The 20,358-nt window shown below is 36.7% G+C and overlaps 2 protein-coding genes across 2 annotated transcripts in view; both read right to left on the reverse strand.

The window, feature by feature from the left end:
• Positions 1-15,674: 15,674 nt before the first annotated feature.
• LOC145054108 (uncharacterized) lies at positions 15,675-16,901 on the reverse strand. The gene is made up of 2 exons (XM_079002246.1): positions 16,194-16,901; positions 15,675-15,812 (listed from the first exon to the last, which is right to left on the reverse strand). Exons 1-2 carry the CDS (start codon positions 16,899-16,901, stop codon positions 15,675-15,677), a joined length of 846 nt encoding a protein of 281 aa, XP_078858372.1.
• A 1,005-nt stretch (positions 16,902-17,906) lies between these two features.
• LOC145054119 (uncharacterized) overlaps positions 17,907-20,358 on the reverse strand; it is a 17,916-nt gene continuing 15,464 nt past the window's right edge. The window contains exons 3-4 of the mRNA XM_079002256.1: positions 18,256-19,006; positions 17,907-18,035 (exon numbers count right to left, since the gene is read on the reverse strand). Coding sequence (XP_078858382.1) covers positions 17,907-18,035; positions 18,256-19,006 — 880 coding nt within the window. The remainder of the gene's footprint in view (positions 18,036-18,255; positions 19,007-20,358) is intronic.

Genomic DNA, 20,358 nt, shown 5'->3' on the forward strand with positions numbered 1-20,358 from the left:
AACACAAACATTTTCATGAAACAACTATAAACTTTTGACACTTAAACACTTATGAATTCACCAACTTAAATGTTGATACTCTCTTTCAAAATAACTTGTATTCTCAGATCACCAGTAGACAGGTACACTGGACCAGGTTTTGAGAAGACGGAGCATGTTCAAGACTCGTCTTTTATTTTGATATATTTTTGGTGTCTTACAACTTTACACAGAACACACTTGTATTAACTATATTATTAATGCAATGGATGTGGTTGCTTGTTTTACTATTTGTGCATTAATATGATAATGTACATGACGTCCTCCACCCCCGAATGTTTCCGCCATCTCGGTTTGGGGGTGTGACAGATTGGTATCAGAGCTTTGTTTATAGTGAACTGAGTATATTAACTCATAAAAGATATACAACTATAAACACATCAAGATTAAAACACTCTGACCAAGATTTTATACTTTTTAAATAATACAATATTTTACTAAAGTATACATACATGCATTGATACTAAGATTAGTTTCATACTAGAACAAAACAAAAGTATTGCGGTTGTTGAACAGCACAAGTAGGCTTGGGGACATATAATCAGGTCTGGGAGTGATATAGTCTGATCAACTATATCTATCCGAGAAGTGATTAGCATGTGCCTAGGAGTGGTTGTGGTGTTGCATCAAGTCTAAAAACTCACCAACTCTACTACAATGAAATCTCTAGAATAGAATGTAAACTTAAAATACTATAGGAGTACTATTTTGTGGTACTATAATTACTTATGTGAAAACTAAAAAGGTCTTTACTAGTAGGTCAATAGTTGTTGAGTGGATACGCTAAGGTTATATGTGACTAAGGTGTTATAGACTTAGAATCTGTGATCTTCGCTTTACTTTTTGTTCCTTGTTTGGTTGTGGTGTTAGAGTTGGGTCATTTATTCGAAGGTCTATTCTATCTTGGTTATATATAATTATTATGCACTATGCAAGTATTTAAGTAACTGGTAAGGATCATCCTATAATTATCTTTATTGATATGTCTATTTATATATCTCTTACACCCCTTTTCTCGCTTAGATAACATGGCTGGATTCCATCTACCTGGCGATCCGTACTTTCCCGAGCAAGGGAACGGTGGATGGCTTGAAGCTGAGCCCGAAGAAGAGAACCCAGTGGTCCCGGTAGAAGAAGACCCTGAGGAGAGTTCTGATGAAGAGAACGAAGATGATGAATAGGAAGACTCTAACTCAGAACCCGAGGTCTATAATCCACCTCAAGTTGCTCAAATTCATAATCCTCGTCAGGCTTTTCAAGGCCCGACGCCTCTTTGGGCTATGAACTTGGGAAGGTGGAGCCACGAACAGGGACAACCACCTCCTTACAATGGAGGCCGAATTTTTTACAACGTGAATGGGGGAGGCTCAGCAGGCATAGTCCTTCCTATTTTCTGGAAACGTCTTCTGGAAATGGTCTTTGGTTGAGTGGAAGGAACACTCAGCCTGTTAGGGGTTTGTTATGGACTTGAAGATCAAAGGACTCGACGAGTTCAAGAAGAACTCTGCGAGTTCAAGGCAATTTCCCAACTACATGAAGACGGACTCGACGAGTTCAAAGATGAACTCGGCAAGTCATAGACTGAACACCTTCATATGGATGAAGATGAACTCGACAAGTTTAAGGAAGTACTCGGCGAGTCGGTTGAAGATAGTCCGATGTGTTATTGAAGGTGAACTCGTCGAGCTCTTGCTAGACTCAACAAATAGGGACAAGATGGTAGCATTTTGTGGACATGAGGACTCAGCGAGTGGGTGGACCAACTCGGCGAGTCGAGTCAACCAGATGTTAACTTTGACCAAGGTTTTGACCTTGACTTTGACTTGGACTTGAGTGACCCTTGTAAGGGTCATGAGTATGAATTGATAATTTAGAAAAGTTGTCGTGTAGGGATTGAGGAGTCGAAGAGAGTCGATTTTCACACCGAGGACAGTGCAGACACTACACGACATTGAGGTGAGTTACCTTCCAGTAGAAGTGGGTCTACGACACCAAGGCCGACCCACTAGTAGTTGATTACAGTTGAGATGATTGTCTTTGTGATAATTATCTATTTTTCTATTACTTAATGTGTTCTATGTGTCAGTATGATATGTTCTATGAGATAGTGGTAGTAGGAGGGGAACAGTCCCCCAATTCGTTCGTTAGGACCGAAGGGTAGGCCGGACACCCTAGATATGTCTGACAACATGATTATGATATGTTATTATGTGGTAGCGGTAGGGGTGAAATAGTCCCCTTGACTAGGTGAGATAGACAAGAGGGTAAGCAGGCACCCCCAGAATGGCCTGACACAAGTAGGTCAGCACCCCAGAATGGTTTGACATGGGTAGGTCAGCACCCCAGAATGGCTTGACACGGGTAGGCCAGGCACCCCAGATATGCCCGACAGTATGTATGATTGTATGGTATGTGGTATGATGGGGGAACTCACTAAGCTTCGTGCTTACAGTTTTTAGTTTTGATTTCAGGTACCTCTTCAGCTAAGGGGAAGGAGTCGGCAGGGTAGCAGCGCAACGCACATACATGATTTCTGCTTTGAGAACCCTGGGATTGTACTCTGACGTTTTACTATTTGATGTTATGGTTTTCGAGACTTGTGATTTGTGACTTGATGTTTTGAAATGATAATAACGATTGTGATTTGTGACTTGATGTTTTGAAATGATAATAACGATGTTTTCCGTAAACTATTTTTATAAGTAATATAATTAAACAAAAAAATTTGGGTCTCGATTTTGGGATGTTACAGTTTACTTTGTCAAGGTTTTATCCTTCTATAATCAATTCTTCCTCTTTTTGAATTTCTTTATACCACTCCCAAGTTGCATCTTCATCAAATATTGTGACATCCTTATTTTCACGGCCAGAAAAGACCAATTTGTTTATGATTTATTTTTGAAAATCAGAGTAACCTTTTAAAGAAAAGTGTTGCGGAATTTGTTCCCAGAAAAAACATGATAAATACATTATCAAAGCATTTATGAAGAAATGTATTTTATTCATTTTAAAACGTTGGGATGTCATCTTCAATACAGAAACATAAGCATAAACAGAACTTACATTCATTATCACTAGTGATTTATATCTCCTTAATCTCTCAGTGTAATGTAACTTCATATCGACACCTGTGATACAAATGAATTGAGTGGGTCAAGTTGGGAAACCTGGTGAATACATAGGGTTTTCAACCCACAATAATATATTTATTATGTTTAATCATCAAACAGTTAACCCAATTACCCATCCTCATTATCTTCTTTACTCTTAAGGATCTACCCTAAGAATCAGTTATTCCTGGTTAATTCATTCCTAAGGATTATCTTAAGGAATAGGCACGGACTCCATCGTCACCAGGGTTTAGGCATTAATTCCGCATACTCTCCAGGGTTTCTACAATAGGCACTAAGTCCATAGTCGCCAAGGTTTAGGCACTAAGTCTGCATAGTCGGCAGGGTTTAGGCAACAGGCACTAAGTCTGCATAGTCGCCAGGGTCTTTCAGGGTACATCAGGTAAACACGCAGTTCAAAACATCTGGTGAACATTTAGTTCAAAACATTTGGTGAACACTTAGTTCAAAAATATCTAGCGAATACATAGTTCAAAAACACCTACAAGTTACGAGCCTGCTAGCGTTCCACTGGACTGTCCAGAATAGTCCTTGGTCGTCATCTATACTCCGCTAGATGGCTCAATCATCTTAAACATTGAGGCCTCTCATTATTTTATCACACATCAACTATTTCATATACCCATGTTTTACCCAACATTTTCATAGATATAAAATACATATACAGTTTAAATCATTTAAAACATGTATAAATCGTTCATCCATCACAGATATCATGAACACAAATAATATGCACTAATAGCACATAATTTATATTAAATACTTAATATCTATGTGTAAGATGAAAGTAACTATGCACTCACTTTTTAAGGTGGAGATTCCAAATTCGGGCAGCGCTTCGCTTCTAACGATTCTATTTTCCTTCGACGAAACCTAACATTATTATCGCCAAGTTTTAGCCTAATCTTTATTGCAACTAATTATTAGTCTAGATTCATCATTAAATCAAAGTTTACTTTCATGATCTATCAAGTAAGGAACAACCAGGTAGGATCATATCGGAGGTAGGGTCCGTTTGGTATACGAAGTATACTGCTTGGAAATCTCACTTTAAATACCTCACTAAATCACAGCCTAGACATCATTCTCGTAAGTAGATCAATAAGTATAAAGAATTTAAATCACTGATAAATATTATTTCTAGGTTCATAATAACGATATTATATATAAATATAAGCTATATTTAAAGTGTGGTATGCTTATTTCACTTACGACGGGTTTTATTAAAAACGGGCTCCGTTGGAGCAGAGCTTTTGAGTCGAAAAACTTTTTTCTCGAAGCCTTCGTGCGCTTCGGGACTTTCTTCTAGCGCTAGGGAAGTTTCCTAGGCTTTAGGGGGGGGGGGGGTTTAGGGAGTCTAGAGAGAAGTTATAGAGAGAAAGAAAAGCTTATGGTGTGAAGAAAATATGAAGAGTTCATCTCTTATTTATTGGGGTTTTCTCGTAGAGTAGGCCCTAAGTTTCGTCCGTATCTTCCGCGTACGAGCTCCGTTTTCTATGTTCTTTATATCCACGCGTTGGTATTTACGAGTACTACAAATTTCATTTGGAACTCGTCAGCTAATTCTCATTCTATCTCCAATTTGCAAAACTGTATCGAATTTATCGCGCTCGAAGAGTAGAGACTAAGTTTCGTCCATATCTTTCGCATACGAGCTCTATTATCGACGTTATTTATATACAAGCGTTGGTATTTACGAGTACTACAACTTTCATTTAGATCCCGTTGGCTAATTCTCACTCTATCTCATATTTACAAAATTGTATCGAATTTGTCGCGCTCGAAAAGTAGGGACTAAGCTTCGTCCATATCTTTCGCATACGAGCTCCGTTTTCGACTGTATTTTTATCGTTTAACTCCTATTAATGATATATTCATTTCTCATTTAGATTATTTTGGCTAAAAATCGACCGATCTAAAATTCAAATTTCGGGTTGTGCACTACTATGCTAAATCTTAGAAAAATCATAACTTCCTCATACGAAGTCAGATTTGGACGTTCTTTTTATGCACACACTCGGTTTAACATATATTACGACTTTAGTTTAGATCGCTAAGGCTAAAAAGTATTTTTATCGTAAATTCACTTTTTACGATTCCCAGTGTCATGCCGGTTTAGTCGTAAAACTTCGACGGATCATAACTTTTTTGTTATAACTCGGATTTCAGCGTTCTTTATATGTACGAACCCCTTGTGACATATACTATAACTTGGTCAGGAAAATTTATTGTAAATAATATTATATCAAAAATAGTTATTTTTGACGCTTAATGTCTATAAATGGACTAACCCGAATATGCGGGTGTTATAAATATGACATCCCAACTGATTACAATCTTCTTGCTTATGGGATCATAAAGGTGATAAGCTTTCGATTCTTGACTGATTCCAAGGAACACATACTTGTGGCTTCTAGCATCCCGTTTAGTTCTCATCTATGCAAGGATGTGGACATATCCAATGTATCCAAAAACTTTGAAGTGCTCAACACTTGGTTTTTGACCGGTCCGTAGTTCTTCTGGTACTTTATCATCTAGAATCCTGATAATGCACCTGTGCAACACGTGACAAGCCCATTTTGCGTAGGTGGAGACGTACTCTACAACTTTCGTTTAGACTCCGTCGGCTAATTTTGACTTTATTTTTAAAGTTATATTTTTAATAGGTCGGGACAGGATTGGTCCGTTAAAATCTCATAACTTCTTCATCCGATGTCCATTTTCGTCTGTCTTTTTATTGTTACGCTACTAATAATGAGATCTTCAATTCTCGTTTAGGTTGTGTCGGCTAAAAATCGCTCGATCTAATATTCGAATTTCGGACTGTACACTACTAATCCGAAACTTCGAAAAATCGTAACTTCTTCATATGAAGTCAGATTTGGGCGTTCTTTTTATCGAAGTTCTTAGTTTAACATATTCTACGACTTTCGTTTAGAGCGCTAAATCTAAATCTCGCTCTATCATAAATTTACTATTTACGCTTCCCGGCGCCGTGCCGGTTCCAACGCGAAACTTTGACGGGTCATAACTTCTTCGTTATAAATCGGATTTCGGCGTTCTTTATATGTACGGAAACCCTGTGAGATATTCTACAACTTGGTTAAGATTATTTATTCTAAATAATCTTTTTGTCAAAAAGTCGTTTTCGACCCTTATTGCCTCTAAATTGACTAGCCCGGATCTGCAGGCGTTACAATTATCTCCCCCTTTGGATGATTACGTCCCGGAATCATCAACGAAACAGGGTCATATAATGACTCCATACATCATCTCTTCATCCTAGGTAATAATTATAACTTCTACATTCCTTCAATTCTATCTCTTAAACTCATTGACTGTAAGAGTACTCGATCGTGCACCTGCTCTCTACCTCAGGTTAGACTCCAAATTATGACCTTCAAGTCACAATCTCAATCCTTGCTAGATACGGACTTGAGATAAGTTCTTTTATTACTACTATAGATCGATGTGGCATATTCTAATGACCTATCATCGTATGTTGCAACACTTAGACTTAGGTCTCTTAGAGTTAAATTCTAAAACAGACTATGCCTTCCTTCATGTTCTAATGTGATATAATCACACTTTAACATTAGGCATTTCTAGCCACCAACTTCTTTAACAACGAGTGCGATACTTCTATTGATCGCTTTGATTTCAACCGTTTGGTTTAAGTCGGACGCTACATCAAACTTGGTCCTCTGAGCCACACAACATACTCATCGTAGTCGGACTCGATTCGATATGACCACTAGGGTCGGAATATCAACAATCTTCTTAGTCATTACCGAAACGATGGTAACAACACACTTGAATAAAACGAAATCAATTACTAGCTTCTTGGTAACCTTGTGACTTTCCCTGATCCAAGTGTGAGTCCTGTGCTTCCGGTAGTATAGGCCTCTACTACCATTCACACCTACTCATACTCGTCTCAGGTATTGTCCCACAGTTTTCCAAGTCACCACACAAGAAAATCATATAACAGCTTAACACATCAGATATCAAAACGAAGGTTTTTATTATTCCTTGAAACTATTACATAGGTGTTCAAGTTCACCCTAGAATATGCCTCTAACAGGCTACATCATACGATTCTATGGCTACCTCATAACTCGATCTTTGGATGTCAAGTTGTCACTCCTGAATCCTCGCATTGTCATCTGCTTCGTCAAGGATCATTTGAAATGCTCTCGCCTTTGGCTTTGGCGGCACATTTGGCTTTGTAGCCCCCTCTCTCTTTGGGCAATCTTGCTTGAAGTGTCCTTCCTCATTACATTCGTAACACACCCTTTTATTGAATTTACACTCGTTGGCATAATGCCCATGCTTCCCACACTTGAAACAAGTTACTTCCTCACTGCATTTTCCAGAGTGTTTCTTTTTGCACTTCTCGCACCATCTTTCTTCACTCCCTCCTCCTCTAAACTTCCTGGTACTTGATTTGCTTCTCTCATCGGGCTTCGCAGACCCCTCAAACTTCCTCTTTTCGCCAACCTCGGTCTTGTTGGCGGCTCTTCCCTTGATCATCTCCTCAACCGACTTGGCAACCCAGATAGCTGCCTCCAAAGTAGGTGCCTGACGCACTGGCACTGCATATTCCCATGGAAGTCCTTTTGCGTACTTGTCAATTTTTGTCAGCTCATCCGGAACAAGACGTAAGGCGAACTCCATCTTCTCTGTGAAGTTGTTGGTGTATTCATCAATAGACATGCTTCCTTTCTTTAAGGTAAGGAATTGGTTTTCTAGCTCGAGCAGATTTTGGGCTGAGCAGTACCTACGTTTGAAATGCACCAAAAATTCTGCCCATGTCAGTTGCAGGGGCTCATTGGGGCTCAGCGTCTTTCCCAAGGTATTCCACCATCGTACAGCGCCTCCTCGAAATTGACGCACTGCAAACGTGGTCTGTTGTTTTCCCTTGCAACCGCACGTCATGAAAGCTAATTCCATCTCCGAGATCCAATCCATGACCCCGATCGGATCCTCCTTTCCAGTGAAAGTCGATGGCTTGCAAGTCAGAAAATCCTTGTACTTGCATCCATTCCTCTCGACTTCGTCATCTTGGTTGTTTTGTCGAACTATTGGTGGGTTGACTTGACCAACAGTCCCACTGTAGTTTCCTTCCTCAGTCTGCCCTTCGTTCAACTTGGGCTGTTCGATCTGAATAGTCGCTTCCTCACGATTTTGCTGGAGCAAACGTCTGGTTTCCTCCATTTGACGATCCAACATTGCTTGGATCATCGCTTGCACTCCTGCCATCGTTATTGGCTCAGCAGCGGCTACCACAACCGGTATTTGCTCAATCGCTGGGGGTTGATCTCGGTTCCCATTTGCATTCACGTTTCCGCTACGGGTTCTTGCCATCTTGATCTATACGCCGAATAAGGTGAATCTAGACCTTCACTTAGGATTGACGTTTAAATCATTCTTATCACTCCGAAACGTTTATATGCTAGTTCTAATATCGTAGTTAAACGCTTAGAATCCTAAACACATAAGGTTTCCAGATCCGGTCGGCAACAAACCATAGATCCGAACAAATAACAGCATATCAGGCACAAGCATTTAGCACATAAAAGCATTTTAGGCACAATTCCTAAAATAAGCTAGTGCTCACACCTCACAATCATCGCTTAGCATTCTAAGTTTAAGTCTAGAAATAAATCCATATTCCTAGTTCGCTTAAACTAATGCTCTGATACCAACTGTGACATCCCCATTTTCATGGCCAGAAAAGACCGATGTTGTTTATGCTTTATAAAAATCAGAGTACTTCATTTTATAAAAATGTTGCGGAATTTGTTCCCAGAAAAACATGGTAAATACGTTATTAAAACATTTTCGAAGAAACGTATTTATTTCATTTTAAAATGTTTGGGATGTCATCGTTAATACAGAAACATAAGCATAAACAGAACTTACAATTATTTACACTAGTGATCTACATCTCTTTAAATCTCTCAGTGTAATGTCACTTCATATCAACACCTGTGATATAAATAAACTGAGTGGGTCAGGTTGGGAAACCTGGTGAGTACATAGGGTTTTCAACCCACAATAATATAATTATTATGTTTAAACAATCAAATAATCAACCCAATTACCCATCCCCATTATCTTCTTTATTCTTAAGGATCTACCCTAAGAATCAGCTATTTCTCATTCATTCATTCCTAAGGATCATCCTAAGGAAACAACATGAAGTCCATTGTTGCCAATGACACTTTGGTCAAGCGCAGCTGCTAATCTTGTCACTTAGGCACAGCTGCCAGAATTGGGACATTTCCTATGAGGCGCTTCTGCCGGTATTGACCTTTTAACGCCACTGTCATGGTCATAAGGCTCCCTATTAGGCACAGCTGTTGATACTGTCCTTAGAGCGCAGCTGCTAGGACGTTTACCGTAGATCTAAAACATCTACGGGTTGTGGCGCAGCTGCCAGTGCTCATCTATAGGGTACTTGGTCCACTGCTGCCAATGTATTACCTATAGGGCACTAGGTCCGTACTACTAAAGTTCCTCTATTTCAGCTTTTATCCCTCATCATTCATCTACCCATGTTTTACGCAACATATTTTGTAGATATAAAATACTTTATACAGTTTACATCATTTAAAACATGTATAAAAATCTTTCACCAGCATAGACAGCAAGTATTAAGACAATATGCACACATAACACGTAATTTATATTAAAATACTTCATATCTATGTGTAAGATGAAAGGGACCATGCACTCACTTGAGAAGGTGGTGACTCGGTACTCGGACAGCGCTTCGTTTACTTTAAAATAATTTCCTTCGACGAAACCTAGTATTATTACCACTAGATTTTAGTCTAAGATTTACCGTGACTAATTATTAGTCTTATTATTATTATTATATAAGCGTTTAAACAATACTTTCCAACCACTATGTACAGACAGGGGCCATACATAAAACACCGGAGGGCAGGACCATTTTGGCATATAACACTTCTGAAATCCAACAACCCTATGCGGCCCTTTAAACCAGATTCCCCGTACCGCGAGTAGTTAAAAAGATATTATAACGACACTTATATAATTCATAATAATAGCTCAAATATTTATTATAAATTTATAATAACAATACTAATTTTAAATATAAACTATATTTAAAATAGGATAAGCATTACTTACAAGGGGATTTTAGCTAGGAGTCGGGCTCTGTAGGGGCAGAACTTCGTCGCTGAATCTTTCTAAGAAAGATTCGTGCAGCGCTTCAGCGCTCACCTTACTATACTAAAACTACAGAAAGAGAAGTCGAATCACGAGGGACCGAAATGCTCGGGGGATAAGGAGAGAAAGACTCTTGAATCAAGAGAATGGTGCAAGAAATATGAGAGCCCAAGCCTCTTATTTATAGTAATTGAATTTACAAAAACTACCCTCCATAATTACTTAATGACCTTATAGTTATATAAACAACTAAACACCCCTTTATAATACTATTTTAAATAGATTTAATGATATTTGCACTAAACTAATGTCGAAAGAACTCAACATTAGTCTTATAATGACCGCATCGTCGATACCTTTCTAATGATATATACATATGTATATATATGTGTACGTATATATGATTTATACTTTATTTTAATACGTAAATATGCTATTATAATTTGTAACTCGTTCATACGAACTCCGTTTTTGACGTTATTTATATCCACGCGTAGGTGGAGACGTACTCTACAACTTTCGTTTAGACTCCGTCGGCTAATTTTGACTTTATTTTTAAAGTTATATTTTTAACAGGTCGGGACAGGATTGGTCCGTTAAAATCTCATAACTTCTTCATCCGATGTCCATTTTCGTCTGTCTTTTTATTGTTACGCTACTAATAATGAGATCTTCAATTCTCGTTTAGGTTGTGTCGGCTAAAAATCGCTCGATCTAATATTCGAATTTCGGACTGTACACTGCTAATCCGAAACTTCGAAAAATCGTAACTTCTTCATATGAAGTCAGATTTGGGCATTCTTTTTATCGAAGTTCTTAGTTTAACATATTCTACGACTTTCGTTTAGAGCGCTAAATCTAAATCTCGCTCTATCATAAATTTACTATTTACGCTTCCCGGCGCCGTGCCGGTTCCGACGCGAAACTTTGACGGGTCATAACTTCTTCGTTATAACTCGGATTTCGGCGTTCTTTATATGTACGGAAACCCTGTGACATATTCTACAACTTGGTTAAGATTATTTATTCTAAATAATCTTTTTGTCGAAAAGTCGTTTTCGACCCTTATTGCCTCTAAATTGACTAGCCCGGATCTGCAGGCGTTACACGAAGCCATCAAGAGCAATTCTTCATTATCTTCGTGTTCATCATAGTTTACAGGACGATCACCATTTGGACATTTATATTGGAAATGTCCAAATTGATGGCATTTGAAACATTTAATTGCAGATTTATCAAATTGGTGTCCATTATCTAATTGAGCTCAGCCTCAACCTCTTCCTCTTCCTCGATTGGAAGATCCTCTGCCTCTTCCTCTTCCACGACTGGCATTCTGATTGTTTTCCACCTTTAAGACCTGCTCATCATTTTGCTTACACCTGATCTTCTATTCTTGTATCAGTAATGATCTTTGTAGTTCATCTACTGTAATTGCATCCAAGTCCTTAGATTCTTCTATTGTACACACCACGAAATTGAAGTTTTCTGTCATGGTGCGAAGTATCTTTTTGATAATCTTCACATCAGGCATGTGCTATCCTGAATTTCGCATGTCATTTGCTATGACCATGACACGCCCTATGTATTATGTTATTGTCTCTCCTATCTTCATCTCTAGCATTTCGAATTCCCGTCAAAGCCTTTGTAATTGGGCTATTTTTACTTTGGCATTTCCCTAGTACTTGACCTTTATGGCACCCCATATCTATTTGGCCGTCTCTTTCCTCGTTATGGTCTTGAGGATCGATTTGTCTATCTATTGGAAGAGATAGTTGCAAGCTTTTAGATCTTTAAGCTTGTTATCATCATAGTTCTTCTCTTGAGTCGTTGTGACTTGCTCTCCTGCTCTTATCTTCTGGTACCCTTCATCAACCACTCTCCAATACTCTTTTGATCGAAGGAGATTCTCCATAACCATACTCGAGTTATCATAATCTCCATCAAATTTTGGTACACAAGGGCTTTAAAACTGTATTGTTTCATCTCCCATAGCAGTTGTCTCACTTCACTCTCTAAACCACACGAATTTGGTGTTTTATGCTCTGATACCACTTGAAGGAGCTAAAAGTGATATGGAACACATATATTGCTGAAATTCAAGTACTTTATTCATCAACAAGCAGGCCAATTTATAGTCGTTACATCAAACAGTAACAAAGAGAGGAACTGAAATATAGGAGTTGAAAACGAAACAAACCTAGACTTAAGGAAAACTAAGACTGACCAGGTAAGCTGGTTACATTTGCAGACCAAAAAACAAGGCCCAAAACAAAAACTGGAAATGGACTTAAAAACACCATACTGACCCACTAACTATAGCCCAACAATATCTTCATCTAAAAAAGAAATCAAAACCCAAATCAAAATCTAAAACCAAAACTCGAAACCCTACAACAACCTAGTAACATCCAACAAATCAATCTACCACCGGAATTCTAAAACAAATGTTATGAAGTATATAGACAATATGGAGTAGACAAGTACAGTGCTCAAAATCAAAATTCGAACTAAATTCTAGTTTAGGTATTTTTAATCAGTAGATACTATTAAGTAGATTGAATGATAAGATCACACTGATCATAACCTAACATCCAACGAATTGATTAACTTTGTTTTTTTCTTTATAAAATCATTCAGGTTAGAGAAACGATGTCATAGTTAAAGAAAGTGTTGAGATTGTGGGTTGAAACCATGATACTTTTGCTAAATGGTCAACTTGGCGGTGGAATGGTCATCCAAAAGACTCGAATGTTTCACCTCCTCATTAAACCTTTTGTATAAACGAATTCTTCACCAACGTTCAAAAGCTTCAACATTTTCTTTGATAAATAAATAAAACCTCTAAAAATCAACATGTTGCAACCTCTTCCAAACCCCATATATGATATATATGAGTAAATTACACGAATGGTCCCTATGGTTTGGGTTAATTTGCACGCTTGGTCCCTAACTTATTTTTTAACTCGGAAAGTCCCTATTGTTTCTTTTTGTTACGCACTTGGTCCCTACTATTTTTTATGTTACACGCTCGGTCCTTGTCTTACCTCAAAAGACTATTATTTAAATAGGGAAAAATAGGGGGTAGGTAAGGTAAGGTGATGGGGTTAGGGTTGAGGGTTTATTTATTTAAATAAATTAAAAAATCAAGGGAAAAATAGTTTTTTAGGTAAGACATGGACTAAACGCGTAACAAAAACAAACGGTAGGGACCTTCCGAGTTAAAGAAATAAGTTAGGGACCAAACACGTAAATTACCCTAAGCCATAGGGACCATTCATGTAATTTAAACAATATATGAAGAAATTAGTTAAGACTATTGGTTGTGGGTAACGGTGTTTCCATGTTATTACATGTTATAGCATGAAGTGGGCGTGATATTCCCATGTTATTACATGTTATAACATATTATAACATGGTGTTAAGATTAGAGAGATAAAGTGAAAAAGAGAAAAAAAATGATTTGATAACACCATGTTATTACATGTTATAATATGAAGTGAGCATGGTATTCCCATGTTATTACATGTTATAACATGATGTTCAGAGAGAAAAAGAGAAAAAGTTATTACATATTATAACATGGTGTTAAGATTAGAAAGATAAAGTGAAAAAGAGAAAAAAAATGATTTGATTGGGTGTTATCTCCCGTTCCCATTACCACATCCTAATATCACCACATCTAATAACACAAAGTTGGGGCGCACTACAAGGAAAAAGGCCATTACCGGCGACAATAGTCGCTGGTAAAAATCCCAAAAGTCGCCAATAATACTAATAGCGGCGACGCGTCGTTGCTACTACTTCGTCGCTATTGATCACTTTGTCGCTGCTAATGAGAAACGTCGCCGCTATTGACCATGTCGTCGCAAATGAGTTGTGTCGCCGCTAATAACTATGTCGCCGGTAAAAGTGTCGCCGGTAATAACAGTTTTCATTTTTTTATTTTCTTTTAATTAATGATTTTGGTTGGCGGTGATAATGTCGCCGTTAATAACAATATTCGATTAAATATCAAAAATAATAGTGTCGACGCTAATTACAAATTAAATATTAACAAACATCTGATTAAATATCAAACATAATAGTGTCAATGCAAATTACAAACAAACATCCGATTACAATTAAATATCAAAAGTCATAATATCCGAGTAGTAAAACAACCAAAGTTTTACAATCTACCAAGTAGCAAAGCACGACAACATATGCAAATAAAACGCATCCTTACATACCATCATCTTCGTTCCCATCGTTTCCTTGATTATTGTGAGATTGAAAAAACGAATAAAGCTTATCTCTACATGCCGGGTCGGCGAGCATTGCACGGAGATTTTCCAACTACATAATTAATAACAATATATATATATATATATATATATATATATATATATATATATATATATATATATATATATATAAACTTATAAGTTAGATTGTCAAACATAAATAAAAACTATCAAAATACATTGCTATTTTTAAACTAAGATAGAAAACCAAAGTACATTGTTATTTCTCGCACTTGGGACAGAAACCCAATTATCAAACATTTTAGCAAATAATCACCACAAAACCAAAATTACCAATTCAACATGCATTTTACGATGCTAAAGTAGATTGTTATTTTTAAACTAAGATAGAAAACCAAAGTACATTACTATTTTTTGCACTTGGAACAAAAACCAAATTACCAAACGTTTGCATACACCTAATAGTCTAAGAGGGTGTTTGTTTTATCTTTTAAAACCATGTTTTAGCTTCTTAAAGAAGATAAAAGTTAAAAGATGTTTGGTAAATACATAAAGATTTTGTAAAAGCCACTTTTTCATATAAGGAAAATCAACTTTTTGGAAAAGTCAAGTAACCGTGACTTTTTGCAACTTTTCCAAAAAGAACTTTTCCTCTCAAAAAGCTAAGCCAAACACCCCTAAGCCAATAAAACCTGCAAAAAACTCATGATGAAAACCTTAGATTTATATTTTTGAATTGAAAGAAATCGAGCGGAGGTGGGGATGTGCCTTTGAAATAAATCAAATAAAACTTGGACCAAGAATACAACCTCACATGAATGAAGCATTTATGTAATTTAATCTAGTTATAACAATAAATAAAAATGGCCTAATCCTCTACTTCTATCGTTCCATTTATTTGTAATTTCACTTATCACCATCTCATACAAATTTAGACGATAAATATAAAACAAAAATAGTACATATATAAGATACTCTAGATTAAAATCCTATGCACTTCTCTACTTCTATAACATCTCTTGTACTCCAAATCGCAAAGGCAAATATTAAACTCTTGAGATCATTTATCATTGATTCCTTGATGATCAACGGCCAAGGATTCCCCAAGTGTCCGGGTTACAATGCACTTCTCCGCATGATATAACTTCTCTTGAACGGAACGGGACGTAACCAAAGCGTGAAGTTCTTCACTTTGTTCCTGCACATCATCGTGAAAAAAATGTAAAATTCATTTTGACCTCTACTTTTTGTCAATTAACAGTTTTGAACCCTAGTTTTCTAGTTCTCTCTCATTTTGGCCCTTACTATTTTACAAGTAACATTTTTGCCCCATAAATTCTTGGGTTCAAAGTCTCGAATCTCGATTGTGTTTGTATTTTCTTTGCTTACATACTATGTAATATATATTACTTATATGTAAAAAATAAAACATAATGAAACCAAAAATCTTAATTTCGGTTTAAAACTGGTCAAATCTTAAATTGACCCATGAAGTGTATAACTTTATTTTAATATGAAAAATGAAAAATCCAAATTAGTGTTTGATATGAAAAAGGCAAAAAAGCAATCGGTGAAGTACCTGAGATGAGCCGATATGTTGCAGAACACCAACTTGAGCTTGCAAGAACTTGACGTACTTGAAAGCCGCCTGAAACATCTCCGCCGTGTTCATCCGATGACCACCGGGTACCAGCTTCCCTAGCTCTAATGTCTTCTCGCTTATCCTCCGCCTCCTAATTCTCGCCGCCATACTCTGCGCTGATAACCTCCCCCCTACATTACGATTCCCTGTCGTCACATGTACACCATTACTTTCCTTAACCTGAAACGTATCCATCACAGGATCAACTGCAGAACCACCATAATGGTAGATTTCCGGCAATGGTGGCAGTTCCGGCTGCAACTGCTCCATGGGCCATACATTAGGATTTTGGGGATACGGAGAATATTGGCCATGAGTAAAGCTGGATAATTGGGTAAGGTCTGGTAATGGCTTCGGTAAGCGATGTTGTTGGGTGGTGATGGGTGGCAAATAAGATGATGATAAAGTGGGGTATCTGACGGGACTGTGAAATGAGAGTTTGGTGGTGGTGACTCCATTGTTGAAGCTTGAGAAGTGATGGTTCGACTCCAATGACGAGAATGGGTTGTTGATGCAAGTATCGGAAAAGGTAAAGTTGTCATGGAAACTTAAGAGCTCCGGTGATGGAGGGAAGACGGCGGTGTCTTGGTGGAGTTGCTGGAATGTTGGCCAGTGGCAGTTGGTGGCGAAGCTGAAAGCCGCCATTGACGATGGAAGAGCTTTTATTGAATGAGAGTGGACCATTAGCTTACTAAACTATATAAAGGGGGTTGAGGAACGTGCATGGGAGAAACAGTCAATAGGGGATTAACGTCCCCCCTAAAAACCAGGAGAAGATTAACTGATTAAGGCTACTTTTACTTACAACACCCCGCACTATGAAAACGTTAAATTTTGGTCTCTTATTATATGCAAACTAACCTTATGTAATCGATTCTTTTGCCAAAGGTTATTAACTTGTATATTAATAAGTAATTATTTGTTGAGGAATTCTCACAAGACTCCCGGACATGGATAATCAAACATTACATTTAGTACTTTCAACCGTTGAAAATATAATCATATTTCTAAATCATAGTTTGATTTCCTAATTTTTTTGGATATAAGTCTATAAAACAGTATTTAGCATGTTACTTTCATTTTATAGTCGTGTATGCTTCAGTCATATGTTTGTTGTATATATGTATTGTATGCAAAACATATAAATAATATATTAACACTACCAATCTACGCATAAATTTCCTTCAAAAAATTAAAAACTTTTTTTAAAAGATAAAAGAATGTTAGTTTTGTAACTTATTACTTCATTAGTTTATTACTTGATTAATAACAGATACATATCATTAACTACATATTACCTACTAAACAAAAGTCGTATAAGATATTCAATAATTTCTTATATGCCACTTATTAATTTTTATATGCAATAATGAGGTAAACTTGTAAAAGCAATCCGGAACTTATCATGAAATATTAATAAACTATAAATATGAATTCCTTTCTCTTGAAAATGAGATTACATATTTACAAGATAAAGGAAAAAAAATGAAGATCCAACATACCCATGAAAAAGAGGGAATTAAGCCTAAATTTACTAGTAACTACTATACCAAAATAAACTACTAAATAAATTAAATATATGATCAACTAAATAAGATATAAAGTTAAAATAAATCAAAAAGCAGTTAATTGTTGGTTTCAGGTTGATGATCATTTGCTTGGGGTTTCTGCAAAATGTTTCGACACAATGCACTTCTCTTCAGTGTACAACTTCTCTTGCATCAAAGTACACGTCACCAAGCCTTGCATTTCGCCATTACGCAACAGTTCTTCAGTTTCCTGCAGAAAACCATAACTTTCGTTAACTTTTTAAACCCATAATTAGACTAAAAAAAACCTTAATTACCACAGCTACAATTCTTTACAAATTAAATCGTACCACATGCAATAAAGATTGAAAATTTTCTTTCTTTTATAGTTGTTTAATTTTTCAATACCTAGTTCATAAATATACTCACAATTGTGATATGCATGGATATAGTAGTATAGATTTAATTACCGGAATTGAGTTCATGAGTTTTAGAACACCAGCTTGAGCCTGCAAGAACTTGATGTACTTGAAAGCAGCTTGAAACATCTCCGCCGTGTTCATCTTATGGCCGCCGGGAATAAGCTTTCCTAGCTCTTGCGTCTTCTCGCTTATCTTCCTCCGCCTCACTCTCGCCGCCATACTCTGCGCTGATAAGCTCCTTCTTCCGTTACCTACATTCTGCTTCTTCACTTGTACATTACAGCTCTCCTCATCCTGATCGATACGATTCCCGTATCTAGAGTCGTACCAAGGAGGCAAAGAGGCAGCACAACCACCACCTTGGTAGATTTCTGGCAATGGCGGCAGTTCTGATGGTATCTCCGGCACCATTCTATACTCCGTACAAAATTGGGACAAATGTGCATGATCAAAAGCACCCGAGTTGGGTACGTTGTAGTAAGGATCTTGATATGTAAAGCTGGAGACTTGAAGTAATTCCGGCGACGGAAGCAATACATTTCCGGTGGGTATAACTGGTGGGAGAACATCTGAATAATTACATGACCCCAAACTGGGAATTACCTCTAGATTGTTGCTGTAGTTAGGGTCGAAAAGTGGGCTGAATCCGGTATCGTAAAATGTATAGTCTTCATGGAAAGTATACAGCTCCGGCGATGGTGACGGTGGCCGGAAAATAGAGGAGTAGGCGGCGTCATGGCCTGACCAATTGTTGTAGAAGCTGAGAGCCATTGACGTGATGAATAATTTACTTATGTATCTGCAACAAAAAAAAAACATATAATTCATTACGAAAAAGGTTAAATAAACTTATAAACTGAAAGTAATTAAGTTGCAATTAACAGAGAATTAATGGATAATTAATATAATAAAATGCAATCAATTAGTGTGTAATGAAAAGAACAAGGAAGATACCATTGAAGAGGAGTCAAAAAGACATTGAGAGAGCGAAGATTACCTGAGGAAGATGGATATTGTCCTTTTCGTATCTCAACTCTCAACACTATACTTGAAATTACTTAAATACCCCTTAAAGGTGGGTTACGAGGAAGTTATTTTCACAAAGTGCAGAAGTTGAGGACCAGGTCAATAACTATAACCCTTACTTGTAGGAGTTAATGAGTAATAGGACCTCAGGCTACGAACAATTTGGCAAATATTGTCCCTAAATATGTATCACTTGCGTTAAAGTCCTTTTATTTAGTGGAAATTGTCCATTAACCTTCAAGTTAGATAAAATTGAACAATGATCTATCTGGATATTCTTTGGCTCTTTAGGGGTGTTTGAATAGGAAAAAAAGAGATGTTTATTGCTTATTCCCACAATAAGCTAACTTTGAGTGTTTGGATAAAATCTAACTTATTAAGCTAAATAAGCTAATTTTAATAAGCATCTCTCTCCATGCTTATTGTTTATTGCTTATTCTACCACAAATAAGCTAATAAGCAATAAGCTAATAAACTAATCCAAACACCCTTTAGTGTTAGGTAAAATTAAATATTTTGTTTTTTTAAGTGAAAATGATTTTAATGGAAAAAAAAACCCATTTAGTTATATTATAAAAACTGAATATCAAAAATAAACATTATTAAGATGACAATATTTATTTTTATAGATGTTAATGGAGTCAAACATGACGAAGAAAGACTTTTCCTGACCCCGCCCTTGAAATCATGGGTTGCATCGGTTCTTTGTCGTGAAATGTTTGTTTATCCCAATCCTCCATTTACCTCTTTTTTAACTATGTTTATCCTATTTTATCTTTAGTTACTACGTCTAACGTTAAGGTTATTAAGGTTGTGATTGACGTGCTAGCTAATAGTTAAAAAACTAACTGTTAGACGATAAAAAAAAACATTGAGTAAAACCTAGTTATAAGCTAGCTGAAATATATAAAATTACATAAAAAGGTAGTTTCCAAAATAAGTTTTTTTTTATAATTAATTAAGGGTATATTTAGGAAATTTGTAAAAAATCTCCTGAAAAGCTCCAAGTAGCTTTTTAAAATTAGTTTTTTCGCTTACTAAACACGACAATTCAAAAAAGCTCGAAAAATAAGCTAGTTGTGGCGTGCCAAACAAAGCCTAAATATTACAACAATAATTCAATTC

Source organism: Lactuca serriola, chromosome 1 (assembly GCF_051521515.1).
Source record: "Lactuca serriola cultivar US96UC23 chromosome 1, Lser_US96UC23_V15, whole genome shotgun sequence".
NCBI classification, from domain to species: domain Eukaryota; kingdom Viridiplantae; phylum Streptophyta; class Magnoliopsida; order Asterales; family Asteraceae; genus Lactuca; species Lactuca serriola.